At 51.7% G+C, this 20,439-nt stretch overlaps 1 protein-coding gene across 1 annotated transcript in view; it reads right to left on the bottom strand.

Annotated features, from left to right (window-relative positions):
• C3 (complement C3) overlaps positions 1 to 20,439 on the bottom strand; it is a 56,892-nt gene that overhangs the window by 30,122 nt on the left and 6,331 nt on the right. The window contains exons 3-11 of the mRNA XM_072360783.1: positions 16,490 to 16,649; positions 12,337 to 12,407; positions 11,097 to 11,191; positions 8,998 to 9,080; positions 8,489 to 8,579; positions 7,764 to 7,866; positions 6,280 to 6,400; positions 4,656 to 4,771; positions 1,731 to 1,877 (exon numbers count right to left, since the gene is read on the bottom strand). Coding sequence (XP_072216884.1) covers positions 1,731 to 1,877; positions 4,656 to 4,771; positions 6,280 to 6,400; positions 7,764 to 7,866; positions 8,489 to 8,579; positions 8,998 to 9,080; positions 11,097 to 11,191; positions 12,337 to 12,407; positions 16,490 to 16,649 — 987 coding nt within the window. The remainder of the gene's footprint in view (positions 1 to 1,730; positions 1,878 to 4,655; positions 4,772 to 6,279; positions 6,401 to 7,763; positions 7,867 to 8,488; positions 8,580 to 8,997; positions 9,081 to 11,096; positions 11,192 to 12,336; positions 12,408 to 16,489; positions 16,650 to 20,439) is intronic.

Genomic DNA, 20,439 nt, shown 5'->3' on the forward strand with positions numbered 1-20,439 from the left:
GATGACTTGGGCACCATGAAGGTCTTGGTTATCATGGATGACTTGGGCACCATGAAGGTCTTGGTTGCCATGGGTGACTTGACCAACATCAAGGTCTTCATTATCATGGATGACTTGGGCACCATGGAGCTCTTGGTCACTTTAAAGCTCTTGGCTGCCATTAATGACTTGGCCACCATGAAGGATCTTGACTACCGTAGGTGACTTTGGTCACCATGGAGGTCTCAGCCACCATGGAGGCACTGGCTGCTAGGGATAAAGTGGCCATCATGTATTTTTTTGGCCACCATGAAGGTCGTGACAACTCGGTCACCATGAAGGCCTTGTGGGTGACTTGACCACAGGTGACTTGGCCACCACGGCCATCTTGGTTGCCAGTAAGTTCTTATCTGTCATAGATAACTTGACCAGCGTGGAGCTCATGGTCACTATGGAGGTCTTGGCCAATATGGAGGTCTTGGCCATCATGGAGGTCATGGCCAATATGGAGGTCATGGCCATCATGGAGGTCATGGCCAATATGGAGGTCATGGCCATCATGGAGGTCATGGCCAATATGGAGGTCTTGGCCACCATGGAGGTCATGGTCACCATGGAGATCTTGGCCAATATGGAGGTCTTGGTCATCATGGAGGCCTTGGCCACCATGGAGGTCATAATCACCATGGAGGTCTTGGCCACCATGGAGATCTTGGCCAATATGGAGGTCTTGGTCATCATGGAGGCCTTGGCCACCATGGAGGTCATAATCACCATGGAGGTCTTGGCCACCATGGAGATCTTGGCCAATATGGAGGTCTTGGTCATCATGGAGGCCTTGGCCACCATGGAGGTCATAATCACCATGGAGGTCTTGGCCACCATGGAGATCTTGGCCAATATGGAGGTCTTGGTCATCATGGAGGCCTTGGCCACCATGGAGGTCATGGTCACTATGGAGGTCTTGGCCAATATGGAGGTCTTGGCCATCATGGAGGTCATGGCCAATATGGAGGTCATGGTCACTATGGAGGTCTTGGTCATCATGGAGGTCTTGGCCATCATGGAGGTCATGGCCAATATGGAGGTCATGGTCACCATGGAGGTCTTGGCCATCATGGAGACCTTGGCCATCATGGAGGTCTTGGCCATCATGGAGGTCATGGCCAATATGGAGGTCATGGTCACCATGGAGATCTTGGCCATCATGGAGGTCATGGCCAATATGGAGGTCATGGTCACTATGGAGGTCATGGCCAATATGGAGGTCTTGGCCATCATGGAGGTCATGGTCACTATGGAGGTCTTGGCCATCGTGGAGGTCTTGGCCATCATGGAGGTCTTGGCCACCATGGAGATCTTGGCCACTATGGAGGTCATGGCCAATATGGAGGTCTTGGCCATCATGGAGACCTTGGCCACTAAGGAGGTCTTGGTCACCATGGAGGTCTTGGCCAATATGGAGGTCTTGGCCACCATAGAGGTCTTGGCCATCATGGAGGTCTTGGCCACTATGAAGGTCATGGCCATCATGGAGGTCTTGTCCACCATGGTTGACCATCTCATCCCACCACCCCAGCCCTACATCTCTCACCCTTGACCATCCCCCTCATCTCATCCACTTTGGTTCCCCCTTTGCTGCCCTGTTGGGTTTTGCTCCCCTTGATGGACGTCACCATCCCGGTCTCCTTGACCCCAACCATCACGTCCCCATCCCGGCCCCGATGTCCCCGTGCTCTGTCCCCACTCACAGTGATGGGGACGGAGTTCTTGTTGGCCGGCATGTTGAGCACCAGTTTGGCTTTGCCATCGCGCTGCGTCGAAACCAGCCCTTGGAAGTTGTCGGCCTTAACGGGGATGCGAGCAGCCGGAGAGTTGTCGGGGTTGGTGACGTAAACCTGTAGGGGATGGAGCGTGGTATGGGGTAATGGCTATGGGGTAATGGCTATAGGGTAATGGCTATGGGGTAATGGCTATGGGATAATGGCTATGGGATAATGGCTATGGGATAATAACTATGGGGTAATGGCTATGGGGTAATGGCTATGGGATAATGGCTATGGGATAATGGCTATGGGGTAATGGCTATGGGATGGAGCGTGCTATGGGGTAATGGCTATGGGATAATGGCTATGGGATAATGGCTATGGGATAATGGCTATGGGATAATAACTATGGGGTAATGGCTATGGGGTAATGGCTATGGGATAATGGCTATGGGATAATGGCTATGGGGTAATGGCTATGGGATAATGGCTATGGGATAATGGCTATGGGATAATGGCTATGGGGTAATGGCTATGGGATAATGGCTATGGGATAATGGCTATGGGGTAATGGCTATGGGGTAATGGCTATGGGATAAGGGCTATGGGATAATGGCTATGGGATAATGGCTATGGGATAATGGCTATGGGATGGGGTGTGCTATGGGATAATGGCTATGGGGTAATGGCTATGGGATGGAGCGTGCTATGGGGTAATGGCTATGGGATAATGGCTATGGGATGGGGTGTGCTATGGGATAATGGCTATGGGGTAATGGCTATGGGATAATGGCTATGGGATAATGGATAATGGCTATGGGATAATGGCTATGGGGTAATGGCCATGGGATAATGGCCATGGGGTAATGGCTATGGGATAATGGCTATGGGATAATGGCTATGGGATAATGGCTATGGGGTAATGGCTATGGGATAATGGCTATGGGATAATGGCTATGGGGTAATGGCTATGGGATAATGGCTATGGGATAATGGATAATGGCTATGGGATAATGGCTATGGGGTAATGGCTATGGGATAATGGCTATGGGGTAATGGCCATAGGATAATGGCCATGGGGTAATGGCTATGGGATAATGGCTATGGGATAATGGCTATGGGGTAATGGCTATGGGGTAATGGCTATGGGATAATGGCTATGGGGTAATGGCTATGGGATAATGGCTATGGGGTAATGGCTATGGGATAATGGCTATGGGATCATGGCTATGGGATAATGGCTATGGGGTAATGACTATGGGATAATGGCTATGGGATAATGGCTATGGGATAATGGCTATGGGATAATGGCTATGGGGTAATGGCTATGGGATAAGGGCTATGGGATAATGGCTATGGGATAATGGCTATGGGATAATGGCTATGGGATGGGGTGTGCTATGGGATAATGGCTATGGGATAATGGCTATGGGATGATGGCTATGGGATAATGGCTATGGGATGGAGCGTGCTATGGGATAATGGCTATGGGATAATGGCTATGGGATAATGGCTATGGGATAATGGCTATGGGGTAATCGCTATGGGATAATGGCTATGGGATAATGGCTATGGGATGGAGCGTGCAATGGGATAATGGCTATGGGATGGGGTGTGCTATGGGATAATGGCTATGGGATAATGGCCATGGGATAATGGCCATGGGATAATGGCCATGGGATGGAGACACTCAATGGGGTTCAGACACAGGGACACGCTGTGGGGACCCCATGGGGTTCACCCTTCCCCATCCAGGTGTCAGAGGGCAATGCCTTGTCACCATCGTCCCCACAGCCCCATCTCTGTCCCCATCCCCATTTCTGTCCCCAACCCCATTGCTGTCCCCATATCTGTCCCCATCCCCATCCCTGTCTCCATACCCATCTGTCCCCAACCCCATTCCTGCCCCCATCCCCATCTCTGTCCCCATCTCTGTCCCCATCCCATCCCATCCCATTCCATAATATCCCATCCCATCCATCCCATCCCCATATATCCCCGATATCCCATATTACCATCCCATATACCCATCCCATATATCCCATATATCCCCTATTCCCATCCCATATTACCATACCATATTCCCATCTCACATATCCCATATATCCCATGTGTCCCATGTATACCATATATCCCATATATCCCCCTATACCCCCTACATCCCCTATATCCCCTATACCCCCTATATCCCCCCTATCCCCCCTATATCCCCTATATCCCCATATATCCCCTATATCTCCTATATTCCCATATATCCCCCATATCCCCTATACCCCATATATCCCCTATACCCCCTATATCCCCTATACCCCCTATGTCCCCTATATCCCATATACCCCCTATATCCCCTATACCCCCTATATCCCATGTATCCCCAATATCCCCTATATCCCCATATATCCCCTATATCCCCCATATCCCCTATATCCCCTACTCCCCCTACTCCTCCTATACCCCCTATATCCCATATATCCCATATATCCCCCATATCCCCCATATCCCCATATATCCCCTATATCCCCATATCCCCATATCCCCTATATCCCAAATATCCCATATATCCCCTATATCCCCTATACCCCCTATACCCCCTATATCCCCCCTATCCCCCCTATATCCCCTATATCCCCATATATCCCCTATATCTCCTATATTCCCATATATCCCCCATATCCCCTATACCCCATATATCCCCTATACCCCCTATATCCCCTATACCCCCTATGTCCCCTATATCCCATATACCCCCTATATCCCCTATACCCTTTATATCCCCTATACCCCCTATATCCCCTATATCCCCATATATCCCCTATATCCCCTATACCCTTTATATCCCCTATACCCCCTATACCCCCTATATCCCCCCTATACCCCCTATACCCCCTATACCCCTCTGCCCCCCATTACCGTCATGTCGAAGGGCATTCCTGGTTTGAAGTACTTTGTGGTGTGTGTGAAGTGGATCCTGTACGGGGACGTGACGATGTGGATCCCGCTGCGCTGCGCCTCCACCATGTCACTGCCTGCCGGGGTCAGGGGTCACCAGTGGGGTCAGTAGGCTCACAACCAATGGGGTCAGGGGTCATCAGTGGGGTCAGGGGGTCAACAATGGGGTCAGTAAGGTCACCACCAATGGGGTCAGTAAGGTCACCCAGCGCCATAATGGGGTCCTGCTCCCCTCATGTCCCCACACATCCCATATGCCCCATATGTTCCCCATCCCAGCCCCACACATCCCTATACCCCCCCAGCCCCATGTGTCCCTATCCCCCCCATCCCCATGTGTCCCTATACCCCCCAGCCCCATGTGTCCCTATACCCCCCAGCCCCATGTGTCCCTATAGGGTCCCCCAGCCCCATGTGTCCCTATATCCCCCCCCAGCCCCATGTGTCCCTATAGGGTCCCCCAGCCCCATGTGTCCCTATACCCCCCAGCCCCATGTGTCCCTATACCCCCCCAGCCCCATGTGTCCCTATACCCCCCAGCCCCATGTGTCCCTATACCCCCCATCCCCATGTGTCCCTATATCTCCCCCAGCCCCATGTGTCCCTATACCCCCCAGCCCCATGTGTCCCTATACCCCCCAGCCCCATGTGTCCCTATAGGTCCCCCAGCCCCATGTGTCCCTATACCCCCCCATCCCCATGTGTCCCTATACCCCCCCATCCCCATGTGTCCCTATACCCCCCATCCCCATGTGTCCCTATACCCCCCAGCCCCATGTGTCCCTATACCCCCCATCCCCACGTGTCCCTATACCCCCCATCCCCATGTGTCCCTATAGGTCCCCCATCCCCATGTGTCCCTATCCCCCCCAGCCCCATGTGTCCCTATATCCCCCCCAGCCCCATGTGTCCCTATAGGTCCCCCATCCCCATGTGTCCCTATACCCCCCAGCCCCATGTGTCCCTATACCCCCCAGCCCCATGTGTCCCTATCCCCCCCAGCCCCATGTGTCCCTATATCCCCCCCAGCCCCATGTGTCCCTATAGGTCCCCCATCCCCATGTGTCCCTATACCCCCCAGCCCCATGTGTCCCTATACCCCCCAGCCCCATGTGTCCCTATACCCCCCATCCCCATGTGTCCCTATATCCCCCCATCCCCATGTGTCCCTATATCCCCCCATCCCCATGTGTCCCTATATCCCCCCATCCCCATGTGTCCCTATATCCCCCCCAGCCCCATGTGTCCCTATAGGTCCCCCATCCCCATGTGTCCCTATACCCCCCATCCCCATGTGTCCCTATACCCCCCATCCCCATGTGTCCCTATCCCCCCCATCCCCATGTGTCCCTATACCCCCCCAGCCCCATGTGTCCCTATAGGTCCCCCATCCCCATGTGTCCCTATACCCCCCAGCCCCATGTGTCCCTATAGGTCCCCCAGCCCCATGTGTCCCTATACCCCCCCATCCCCATGTGTCCCTATACCCCCCATCCCCATGTGTCCCTATATCCCCCTCATCCCCATGTGTCCCTATATCCCCCCCCAGCCCCATGTGTCCCTATACCCCCCACACTGTTCCCACCTGACTCGGTGATGACAGTTGCCGTCACATACAGGGAATGTCCCACCAGCTCCTGCAGGTCAGCAAAGCGCTGCCGCAGCATCGGCATCGGGAGCACGGCTGAGCCGGAGCCGTCCGACACCTGGGGACATAGGGGATATAGGGGGTATAGGGGGTATATATGGGATATAGGGATATAGGGGATATAGGGGATATATATGGGATATAGGGATATAGGGGATATAGGGGATATATGGGGTATATGCAGCATCGGCATCGGGAGCACGGCTGAGCCCGAGCCGTCCGACACCTGGGGGATACAGGGGGTGTATATGGGATATAGGGGATATAGGGGATATAGGGGATGTATGGGGTATATGGGGGATATTGGGGATATAGGGGATATATGGGGTATATGCAGCATTGGCATCGGGAGCACGGCTGAGCCTGAGCCGTCCGACACCTGGGGGATACAGGGGATATAGGGGGTATGGGATATAGGGGATGTATATGGGATATAGGGGGTATATATGGGATATAGGGATATAGGGGATATAGGGGATATATGGGGTATATGCAGCATCGGCATCGGGAGCACGGCTGAGCCCGAGCCATCCGACACCTGGGGTGTAGGGGGTGGATATGGGATATAGGGGATATAGGGGATATAGGGGATATAGGGAATATATGGGGTATAGGGGATATATGGGGTGTATATGGGATATAGGAGATATATGGGATATATGGGGTATAGGGGGTATATAGGGGATATAGGGGATATATGGGGTATAGGGGATATAGGGGATATAGGGTATATATGGGGATATAGGGGATATAGGGGACATATATGGGATATAGGGGATATAGGGGATATAGGGGGTATAGGGGGTATAGGGGGTATAGGGGATATATGGGATATAGGGGATATAGGGGATATAGGGTATATATGGGGATATAGGGGATATAGGGGACATATATGGGATATAGGGGATATAGGGGATATAGGGGATATAGGGGGTATAGGGGGTATAGGGGGTATAGGGGATATATGGGATATAGGGGATATATGGGGTGTATGGGATATAGGGGATATATGGGATATAGGGGATATAGGGGATATAGGAGATATAGGGGATATAGATGATATATGGGGTATAAGGGATATAGGGGATATATAGGATACAGGGGATATATGGGGTGTATGGGATATAGGGTATATAGGGGATGTAGGAGATATATGGGATATATGGGATATATGGGATATAGGGGATGGGATATATGAGATGGATGGGATGGTAACAAAGTAATAGGGACAGGTAATGGGGTCAGGTAATAGGGCAGGTAATGTGTTCAGGTAATGGGGCAGGTAATGGGTTCAGGTAATGGGTTCAGGTAATAGGGCAGGTAATGTGTTCAGGTAATAGGGCAGGTAATGTGTTCAGGTAATAGGGCAGGTAATGTGTTCAGGTAATGGGGCCATTTAACGGGGTCAGGTGACGGGGCACCTTGATGCGCTGCAGGGACTGTGGGATGGTTTTCCTCTCATCATCCACCATGACCCCAAAGAGCACGAAGGCTGTTCCCGTCAGGCTCTTCCCATACAGGTACCTAAGGGCACAGCACAGATACGGCACCACATCACACTGCACCACATAGCCGGCCCCATAGCCTGCCCCATATCCAGCCCCATATCCCATCCCATATCCTCATCCCGTCCCATATCCCCATGTCCTGCCCCATATCCAGCCCCATATCCCATCTCATCCCATACCCACATCCCATCCCACATCCCCATCCCATCCCATATCCCCATATCCTGCCCCATATCCCATCCCATCCCATATCCCCATATCCTGCCCCATATTCCCATCCTGCCCCATATCCCCATCCTGCCCCATATCCCCATCCTGCCCCATATCCAGCCCCATATCCCATCTCATCCCATATCCCCATCCTGCCCCATATCCCCATATCCAGCCCCATATCCTGCCCCATATCCCCATCCTGCCCCATATCCAGCCCCATATCCCATCCCATCCCATATCCCCATCCTGCCCCATATCCCCATATCCAGCCCCATATCCTGCCCCATATCCCATCCCATCCTATACCCCCATCCCATCCCATATCCCCATCCTGCCCCATATCCAGCCCCATATCCCATCCCATCCCATATCCAGCCCCATATCCTGCCCCACATCCCCATCCCACTTATGGGGCAGCCCGTTACCTGGCGGTGATGGACACGCTGAACTCCTCCTGTCTGTCGATGTACAGGAACTTCTCCTGTGGGTCCAGAGTCACCTCGAAGCTGGGCAGCACTATGGGGTCAAATGGGGTCAGTGTGGGGTTATGGGGTTATGGGGCCCTATGGGCAGCACTATGGGATCAAATGGGGTCAGTATGGGGTTATGGGGTCAGTATGGGGTTATGGGGTTATGGGGCCCTATGGGCAGCACTATGGGATCCATATGGGGTCAGTATGGGGTTATGGGGCCCTATGGGCAGCACTATGGGATCCATATGGGGTCAGTATGGGGTTATGGGGCCCTATGGGCAGCACTATGGGATCCATATGGGGTCAGTATGGGGTTATGGGGCCCTATGGGCAGCACTATGGGATCCATATGGGGTCAGTATGGGGTTATGGGGCCCTATGGGCAGCACTATGGGATCCATATGGGGTCAGTATGGGGTTATGGGGGTGATACCCCCCATGGACCATGTGACCCCTCGTACCATATTCCTTGACCTGGAACTGGGTCGTGAACGAATGGTCCGGGGAGTCCTCAAAGCGCGCGGAGATGGACCAGGGGCCCAGACTGCGGGAGGGGGGTATGGGGTGTGGGTTATAGGGTTATAGGGTTATAGGGTTATAGGGTTATAGGGTTATAGGGACGGATATGGGTTATAGGGTTATAGGGTTATAGGGATGGATATGGGTTATAGGGTTATAGGGTTATAGGGTTATAGGGATGGATATGGGTTATAGGGTTATAGGGATGGGATATAGGGATGGATATGGGGTGAATATGGGGTGAATATAGGGTTATAGGGTTATAGGGATGGATATGGGTTATAGGGTTATAGGGATTGGATATAGGGATGGATATGGGGTGAATATGGGGTGAATATAGGGTTATAGGGTTATAGGGATGGATATCAGTTATAGGGTTATAGGGATGGATATGGGGTGAGATGGGTTATAGGGATGTATATGGGGTATAGGGATGGATATGGGGTGGATGTAGGTATGGATATGGGTTATAGGGATGGATATAGGGATGGATATGGGATGAATATAGGGTTATAGGGATGGATATGGGTTATAGGGTTATAGGGATGGATATGGGTTATGGGTTATAGGGATGGATATGGGGGGGATATGGGTTATAGGGTTATAGGGATGGGATATAGGGATGGATATGGGGGTGAATATGGGGTGAATATAGGGTTATAGGGTTATAGGGATGGATATGGGTTATAGGGTTATAGGGATTGGATATAGGGATGGATATGGGGTGAATATGGGGTGAATATAGGGTTATAGGGTTATAGGGATGGATATCAGTTATAGGGTTATAGGGATGGATATGGGGTGAGATGGGTTATAGGGATGTATATGGGGTATAGGGATGGATATGGGGTGGATGTAGGTATGGATATGGGTTATAGGGATGGATATAGGGATGGATATGGGATGAATATAGGGTTATAGGGATGGATATGGGTTATAGGGTTATAGGGATGGATATGGGTTATGGGTTATAGGGATGGATATGGGGGGGATATGGGTTATAGGGTTATAGGGATGGGATATAGGGATGGATATGGGTTATATGGATAGATATGGAGTGAATACAGGGATGGATATGGGTTATAGGGTTATAGGGACGGATATGGGGTTATAGGGATGGATATGGGGTGGGTATGGGGTGAGATGGGTTATAGGGATGGATATGGGGTGAATATAGGGTTATAGGGACAGATATAGGGATGGATATGGGGGGGATATAGGGTGAGATGGGTTATAGGGACGGATATGGGTTATAGGGATGGATATGGGGGGGATATGGGGTTATAGGGATGGATATGGGTTATAGGGATGGATATAGGGTGGATATAGGGATGGATATGGGTTATAGGATTATAGGGATGGGATATAGGGATGGATATGGGGTTATAGGGACAGATATGGGTTATGGGTTATAGGGATGGATATAGGGATGGATATGGGGGTGAATATAGGGTTATAGGGATGGGATATAGGGATGGATATGGGATATAGGGTTATAGGGATGGATATGGGGTGGATATAGGGTTATAGGGATGGATATGGGGTGGATATGGGGTTATAGGGATGGATATGGGTTATAGGGTTATAGGGATGGATATATGGATGGATATGGGGTGGATATGGGGTGAGATGGGTTATAGGGACGGATATGGGGTGAATATAGGGTTATAGGGATGGATATGGGGTGGGTATGGGGTTATAGGGATGGATATGGGTTATAGGGACAGATATGGGTTATAGGGACGGATATGGGTTATAGGGACGGATATGGGGTTATAGGGATGGATATGGGGTTATAGGGACGGATATGGGGTGTCCCATTGAGGTTATAGGGTCGGGATATGGGGTGTCCCATTGAGGTTATAGGGACGGGATATGGGGTGTCCCATTGAGGTTATAGGGTCGGGATATGGGGGTGTCCCATTGAGGTTATAGGGTCAGGATATGGGGTGTCCCATTGAGGTTATAGGGTCGGGATATGGGGTGTCCCATTGAGGTTATAGGGTCGGGATATGGGGTGTCCCATTGAGGTCCATCCTACCTGACCACCTCGGGCAGGTTGTGGTTGATGGAGAAGATCCCGTTCCTCATCGGGGACGACACCGGGACTTGTTTGATGATGACGTTGTCGGGGGTCTGTGGGGTCAATATGGGAACAAGGGGTCAATATGGGAATGAAGGGGGGTCAATATGGGAACAAAGGGGTCAATATGGGAATGAAGGGGGTCAATATGGGAACAAAGGGGTCAATATGGGATCCAAGGGGTCAATATAGGAACCAATGGGTCAATATGGGAACCAAGGGGTCAATATGGGAATGAAGGGGTCAATATGGGAACCAAGGGGGTCAATATGGGATCCAAGGGGTCAGTATGGGAACAAGGGGTCAATATAGGATCCAAGGGGTCAATATGGGATCCAAGGGGTCAATATGGGAACAAGGGGTCAATATGGGAACAAGGGGTCGATATGGGAACCAAGGGGTCAATATGTGAACCAAGGGGTCAATATGGGAATGAAAGGGTCAATATGGGAACGAAGGGGTCAATATGGGAACCAAGGGGTCAATATGGGAATGAAAGGGTCAATATGGGAACCAAGGGGTCAATATGGGAACCAAGGGGTCAATATGGGAATGAAAGGGTCAATATGGGAACAAAGGGGTCAATATGGGATCCAAGGGATCAATATGGGAACCAAGGGGTCAATATGGGATCCAAGGGGTCAATATGGGATCCAAGGGGTCAATATGGGAATGAAAGGGTCAATATGGGAACTAAGGGGTCAATATGGGCACCAAGGGGTCAATATGGGAATGAAGGGGTCAATATGGGATCCAAGGAGTCAATATAGGAATGAAGGGGGTCAATATGGGATCCAAGGGGTCAATATAGGAACCAAGGGGTCAGTATGGGATCCAAGGGGTCAATATGGGATCCAAGAGGTCAATATAGGATCCAAGGGGTCAGTATGGGAACCAAGGGGTCAATATGAGCACAAGGGGTCAATATGGGAACCAAGGGGTCAATATGGAATCCAAGGGGTCAATATGGGATCCAAGGGGTCAGTACGGGAACCGAGGGGTCAATATGGGATACAAGGGGTCAGTATGGGAATGAAGGGGGTCAATATGGGATCCAAGGGGTCAATATGGGAACCAAGGGGTCAATATGGAATCCAAGGGGTCAATATGGGAATGAAGGGGTCAATATGGGAACCAAGGGGTCAATATGGGAACCATGGGACACCTATATTGTCACCCACGTTTTGGGGTCACCCACCTTGACCTCCACGATCACCGTCTTCAACAGCGGCTCCATGAAGTGATTGACAGCAAAGAGACGGCAGAGAACTGAGAGGGGACAGAGAGGGGACAGCATGGACAACAGGGGGACAACATGGGGACAACATGGACAACAGGGGGACAACATGGGGACATCGTATAGGGGACACCATGGGGACATCATATAGGGGACACCATATAGAGGACACCATGGGGACATGATGGACACCATGAGGACATCATATAGGGGACACCATGGGGATATCATGGAGGGACACCATGGGGACATCATGGACACCATGGGGATATCATATAGGGGACACCATGGGGACACCATATAGGGGACACCATGGGGACATCATGGAGGGACGCCATGGGGACATCATATAGGGGACACCATATAGGGGACATCATATAGGGGACACCATATAGAGGACACCATGGGGACAACATGAACACCATGGGGACAACATATAGGGGACACCATGGGGACATCATATAGGGGACACCATGGGGACATCATGGACACCATGGGGATATCATATAGGGGACACCATGGGGACACCATATAGGGGACACCACGAGGACATCATATAGGGGACATCATGAGGACATCATATAGGGGACATCATATAGGGGACACCATGGGGACAACATGGACACCATGAGGACATCATATAGGGGACACCATGGGGACATCATGGAGGGACACCATGGGGACAAAATGGACACCATGGGGACATCATATAGGGGACACCATGGGGACAACATGAGGACATGATGGACACCATGGGGACACCATGAGGACATCACATAGGGGACAACATGGGGACATGATGGACACCATGGGGACATCATGGAGGGACGCCATGGGGACATCATATAGGGGACACCATATAGAGGACACCATGGGGACATCATGGACACCATGGGGACATCGTATAGGGGACACCATGAGGACATCATATAGAGGACACCATGGGGACAACATGGACACCATGGGGACATTGTATAGGGGACAGCATATAGGGGACACCATGGGGACATCATGGAGGGACACCATGGGGACATGATGGACACCATGAGGACAACATATAAGGGACACCATGAGGACATCATATAGGGGACACCATGGGGACAGCATGGACACCATGGGGACAACATATAGGGGACACTATAGGGACATGATGGACACCATGGGGACATCATGGAGGGACACCATGGGGACAAAATGGACACCATGGGGACATCATATAGGGGACACCATGGGGACATCATACAGGGGACACCATGGGGACACCATGGGGACATCATGGACACCATGGGACAACATGGACACCATGGGGACAACATATAGGGGACACCATGGGGACAACATGAGGACATGATGGACACCATGGGGACAACATATAGGGGACACTATAGGGACATGATGGACACCATGGGGACATCATGGAGGGACACCATGGGGACATCATATAGGGGACATCATATAGGGGACACCATATAGAGGACACCATGGGGACATCATATAGGGGACACCATGGGGACAGCATGGACACTATGAGGACATCATATAGGGGACACCATGGGGACATCATATAGGGGACATCATATAGGGGACACCATGGGGACATGATGGACACCATGGGGACATGATGGAGGACAGCCCCAGCTGAAGCCCTGACCCCAATAAAGGGTATAAAGAGGATGGCCGCCATCTTGGGATCCAATGTGTCCCCATGTGGGGGATGGAACTCAATGGGGACGTCGTGGGATGGACCCCAAATGGGTTTGGGGACCCAATGTTTCCCTATGTAGGTGTAGGACCTCAATGGGGACGTCAATGGAAGACCCCAAAAGGAACTACAGACCTCCATAGGGGATTCAGAGAGGGTGACCCCAACAGGTTCTGGACCCCAATGGGGACGTTATGGGGTGATCCCATAGATGGCCCCTATACAATAAGGTCAGCATCCCAGGACCTCAATGGGGACGTCAGTGGAAGATCCCAAAAGGAACTACAGACCACCATAGGGTGCACAGAGAGGGTGACCCCAACAGGTCCTGGACCCCAATGGGGACCTTATGGGGTGATCCCATAGATGGGTTCTGGACTCTAATATGGCCCCATTGAAGAGCTGGGCCCCAATGGGGACATCATGGGGTGGTCCCACAATGGGTCTTAGACCTTAATATGGACCCATTTGAGCTCTGGACCCCAATGGGGTCAGCACAGGAAGACCCTAAAATGGATTCTGAATCCCAGTATGTCCCAGTATGGGGGATGGACCTCAATGGGGACGTCAATGGAAGACCCCAAAAGGAACTCCGGACCTCCATAGGGGATACAGAGAGGGTGACCCCAACAGCTTCTGGACCCCAATAGGAACCTTATGGGGTGGGCCCAAAATGGGTTCTGGACTCTAATATGGCCCCATTGAAGAGCTGGATCCCATTGGGGACATCATGGGGTGGTCCCACAATGGGTCTAAGACCCCAATATGGACCCATTTGAGCTCTGGACCCCAATGGGGTCAGCACAGGAAGACCCTAAAATGGGTTCTGAACCCCAGTATGTCCCAGTATGGGGGATGGACCTCAATGGGGACGGCAATGGAAGACCCCAAAAGGAACTCCGGACCTCCATAGGGGATACAGAGAGCGTGACCCCAATAGGTCCTGGACCCAATGGGGACCTTTTGGGGTGGGCCCCAAATGGGTTCTGGACTCTAATATGGCCCCATTGAAGAGCTGGACCCCATTGGGGACATCATGGGGTGGTCCCACAATGGGTCTTAGACCCCAATATGGACCCATTTGAGCTCTGGGCCCCAGTGGGGTCAGCACAGGAAGACCCTAAAATGGGTTCTGAACCCCAGTATGTCCCAGTATGGGTGATAGACCTCAATGGGGACGTCAATGGAAGATCCCAAAAGGAACTACAGACCTCTATAGGGGATACAGAGAGGGTGACCCCAACAGATCCCGGACCCAATGGGGACCTTATGGGGTGATCCCATAGATGGGCCCTATATGACAAGGTCAGCATTCCCAGGTCCTCAATGGGGACGTCAATGGAAGACCCCAAAAGGAACTCTGGACCTCCATAGGGTGCACAGAGAGGGTGACCCCAACAGATCCCAGACCCCAATGGGGACCTTATGGGGTGATCCCATAGATGGCCCCTATAGGACAAGGTCAGCATCCCCAGGACCTCAATGGGGACGTCAATGGAAGACCCCAAAACCAATCCTGGGCCTCCATAGGGTGCACAGAGAGGGTGACCCCAACAGGTCCCGGACCCAATGGGGACCTTATGGGGTGATCCCATAGATGGCCCCTATAGGATAAGGTCAGCATCCCCAGGTCCTCAATGGGGATGTCAATGGAAGATCCCAAAACCAATCCTGGGCCTCCATAGGGTACACAGAGAGGGTGACCCGAACAGGTTCTGGACCCCAATGGGGACGTTATGGGGTGATCCCATAGATGGGTTCTGGACTCTAATATGGCCCCATTGAAGAGCTGGACCCCATTGGGGACATCATGGGGTGGTCCCACACTGGGTCTTAGACCCCAATATGGACTCCATTTAAGCTCTGGACCTCAATGGGGTCAGCACAGGAAGACCCCAAAATGGGTTCTGAACCCCAGTATGTCCCAGTGTGGGTGATGGACCTCAATGGGGACGTCAATGGAAGATCCCAAAAGGAACTCTGGACCTCCATAGGGGATACAGAGAGGGTGACCCCAACAGATCCCGGACCCAATGGGGACGTTATGGGGTGATCCCAAAGATGGCCCCTATATGACAAGGTCAGCATCCCCAGGTCCTCAATGGGGATGTCAATGGAATATCCCCAAACCAATCCTGGGCCTCCATAGGGTACACAGAGAGTGTGACCCCAACAGGTTCTGGACCCCAATGGGGACGTTATGGGGTGACCCCATAGATGGCCCCTATATGACAAGGTCAGCATCCCCAGGACCTCAATGGGGACGTCAATGGAAGACCCCAAAACCAATGCTGGGCCTCCATAGGGGATACAGAGAGGGTGACCCCAACAGGTTCTGGACCCCAATGGGGACGTTATGGGGTGACCCCATAGACGGCCCCTATAGGACAAGGTCATCCTCCCCACACGTACCCGTAGAGCCGGGGGTGTAGATGGGTTTGTCGGTCTGCAGGAAGATGTGGCCGCTCTGCAGTGACACCAGCAGCACCTTCTCCAACGTCACCTGTCCAACACGAGCCACCACCGACACAAAGTGCTTCCCCGCCACCGGGGGGAGCAGGTTCGAGGGGACCTGTGGGGACAGTGGGGGGGGATATGGGGTCAGGATGGGGATGGGGGCAGCATGGGGGGCTGTAGGGGGTTGTTCCCATAGAGAGCAAGGAAAACAAAATGGCGTCCCCACAGAGCCCAAGGAAACAAAATGGCGTCCCCACAGAGCCCAAGGAAACAAAATGGCGTCCCCACAGAGCCCAAAGAAAGCAAAATGTCCACAGAGATCCCAAAGACCCCAAAATGACGTCCCAAAGACCCCAAGGAAAACAAAATGTCCACAGAGACCCCAAAGACCCCAAAATGGAGTCCCCAGAGAGCCCAAGGAAAACAAAATGGCGTCTTCAGAGACCCCCAAGGACCACAAAATGGCGTCCCCAGACCCCAAGGACCCCAAAATGTCTACAGAGATTCCAAGGACCCCAAAATGGCGTCCCCAGAGACCCCAAAGACCCCAAAATGGCGTCCTCAGAGACCCCCAAGGACCACAAAATGGCGTTCCCAGTGAACCCAAGGATCCCAAAATGGCGTCCCCAGACCCCAAGGACCCCAAAATGTCTACAGAGACTCCAAGGACCCCAAAATGGCGTCCCCACAGTCCCCAAAGACCCCAAAATGGCGTCCCTACAGAGCCTAAGGACCCCAAAATGGCGTCCCCAGAGACCCCAAAGGCCCTAAAAAGTCTACAGAGACCCCAAGGGCCCCAAAATGGCGTCCCCAGAGAACCCAAGGAAAACAAAATGGCATCCCCAGAGACCCCAAGGACCACAAAATGGCGTCCCCACAGTCCCCAAAGACCCCAAAATGGTGTCCCTACAGAGCCTAAGGACCCCAAAATGGCATCCCCAGAGACCCCAAAGACCCCAAAATGGCGTCCCCAGAGAGCCCAAAGGCCCTAAAAAGTCTACAGAGACCCCAAGGACCCCAAAATGGCGTCCCCAGAGAACCCAAGGACCCCAAAATGGCGTCCCCAGAGAGCCCAAGGAAAACAAAATGGCGTCCCCAGAGAGCCCAAGGAAAACAAAATGGCGTCCCCAGAGACCCCAAAGACCCCAAAATGGCGTCCCTACACAGCCCAAAGACCCCAAAATGGCATCCCCAGAGACCCCAAAGACCCCAAAATGGCATCCCTACAGAGCCTAAGGACCCCAAAATGGCATCTTCAGAGAGCCCAAAGACCCCAAAATGGCGTCCCTACAGAGCCTAAAGACCCCAAAATGGCGTCCCCAGAGACCCCAAAGACCCCAAAATGGACACAGAGAGCCCCAAGGACCCCAAAATAACATCCCCAGAGACCCTAAGGAAACCAAAGTGGAAACCCCAGAGACCCCAAGGACCCCAAAATGGCGTCTCCACAGAACCCAAGGAAAACAAAATGGCGTCCTCAGAGAGCCCCAAATAGCGTCCCCACAGACCCCAAAGACTCCAAAATGTCTACAGAGACCCCAAGGACCCCAAAATGGCATCCCCAGAGAGCCCAAGGAAAACAAAATGGCGTCCTCAGAGACCCCAAAATGGCATCCCCACAGACCCCAAAATGTCCACAGAGACCCCAAGGACCCCAAAATGGTGTTGTCCCCACAGTCCCCAAAGACCCCAAAATGGCGTCCCTACAGAGCCTAAGGACCCCAAAATGGCATCCCCAGAGACCCCAAAGACCCCAAAATGGCGTCCCCAGATAACCCAAGGAAAACAAAATGGCGTCCCCACAGTCCCCAAAGACCCCAAAATGGCGTCCCACAGAGAGCCCAAGGAAACAAAAATGGTGTCCCCAGGGACCCCAAAGGCCCTAAAATGCCCACAGAGAGCTCCAAGGATCCCAAAATGGCGACCCCAGAGAGCCCAAAGACCCCAAAATGGTGTCTCTACAGAGCCTAAGGACCCCAAAATGGCAACCCCAGAGACCCCAAAGACCCCAAAATGGCGTCCCCAGAGACCCCAAGTAAATCAAAATGTCCCCAGAGACCCCAAAGACCCCAAAATGGAGTCCCCAGAGACCCCAAAGGCCCTAAAAAGTCTACAGAGACCCCAAGGACCCCAAAATGGCGTCCCCAGAGAGCCCAAGGAAAACAAAATGGCGTCCTCAGAGACCCCAAAATGGCATCCCCACAGACCCCAAAATGTCCACAGAGAACCCAAGGACCCCAAAATGGTGTCCCCAGAGACCCCAAGGATCCCCAAATGGTGTCCCTACAGAGCCTAAAGACCTCAAAATGGCAACCCCAGAGACCCCAAAGACCCCAAAATGGTGTCCCCAGAGACCCCAAAATGGACACAGAGAGCTCCAAGGATCCCAAAATGGCGTCCCCTGAGACCCCAAGGAAACCAAAATGGCGTCCCAAGGGAGCCTAAAGATGACCCCAAAATGTTTGGAGTTATAGGGTTGGTGTTGGAGTTAGATTTAGAGTTAGGGTTTAAGCTTAGAGTTATAGGGTTGAGGTTGGAGTTATGGGGTTGGGGTTAGATTTAGGGCTAGGCTTTAAGCTTAGTTATAGGGTTGGGGTTGTAGTTCTAGGGTTGGGGCTGTAGTTAAAGGGTTGGAGCTGTAGTTATAGGGTTGGGGCTGTAGTTCTAGGGTTGGGGCTGTAGTTAAAGGGTTGGAGCTGTAGTTATAGGGTTGGAGCTGTAGTTATAGGGTTGGAGCTGTAGTTCTAGGGTTGGGGCTGTAGTTCTAGGGTTGCGGCTGTAGTTATAGGGTTGTGGTTGTAGTTATAGGGTTGGGGTTATAGGGTTGGGGCTGTAGTTATAGGGCTGTAGTTATAGGGCTGTAGATATAGGGCTGTAGTTCTCGGGTTGTGGCTGTAGTTATAGGGTTGTAGTTCTAGGGTTGGGGCTGTAGTTATAGGGTTGTAGTTGTAGGGTTGTAGTTCTAGGGTTGTAGTTATAGGGTTGGGGCTGTAGTTATAGGGCTGTAGTTATAGGGTTGTAGTTATAGGGTTGGGGTTGTAGTTATAGGGTTGGGGCTGTAGTTATAGGGCTGTAGTTATAGGGTTGTAGTTATAGGGTTGGGGTTGTAGTTATAGGGTTGGGGCTGTAGTTATAGGGCTGTAGTTATAGGGTTGTAGTTATAGGGCTGTAGTTATAGGGCTGTAGATATAGGGCTGTAGTTCTCGGGTTGTGGCTGTAGTTATAGGGCTGTAGTTGTAGGGTTGTGGCTGTAGTTATAGGGTTGTAGTTCTAGGGTTGGGGATGTAGTTATAGGGTTGTAGTTGTAGGGTTGTAGTTCTAGGGTTGGGACTGTAGTTATAGGGTTGTAGTTATAGGGTTGTAGTTATAGTGTTGTAGTTATAGGGTTGGGGTTATAGGGCTGTAGTTATAGGGTTGTAGTTCTAGGGTTGTAGTTATAGGGCTGTAGTTATAGGGCTGTAGATATAGGGCTGTAGATATAGGGCTGTAGTTCTCGGGTTGTGGCTGTAGTTATAGGGCTGTAGTTGTAGGGTTGTAGCTGTAGTTATAGGGTTGTAGTTATAGGGTTGTAGTTATAGGGTTGGGGCTGTAGTTATAGGGTTGTAGTTGTAGGGTTGTAGTTCTAGGGTTGGGGCTGTAGTTATAGGGTTGGGGCTGTAGTTATAGGGTTGTAGTTATAGGGTTGTAGTTATAGGGTTGGGGTTGTAGTTATAGGATTGGGGCTGTAGTTATAGGGTTGTAGTTATAGGGTTGTAGTTATAGGGTTGGGGCTGTAGTTATAGGGTTGTAGTTATAGGGTTGTAGTTATAGGGTTGGGGTTGTAGTTATAGGGTTGGGGCTGTAGTTATAGGGCTGTAGTTATAGGTTGTAGTTCTAGGGCTGTAGTTCTAGGGCTGTAGTTATAG

The sequence above is a fragment of the Excalfactoria chinensis genome, unplaced genomic scaffold (assembly GCF_039878825.1).
Source record: "Excalfactoria chinensis isolate bCotChi1 unplaced genomic scaffold, bCotChi1.hap2 Scaffold_331, whole genome shotgun sequence".
NCBI classification, from domain to species: Eukaryota; Metazoa; Chordata; class Aves; order Galliformes; family Phasianidae; genus Excalfactoria; species Excalfactoria chinensis.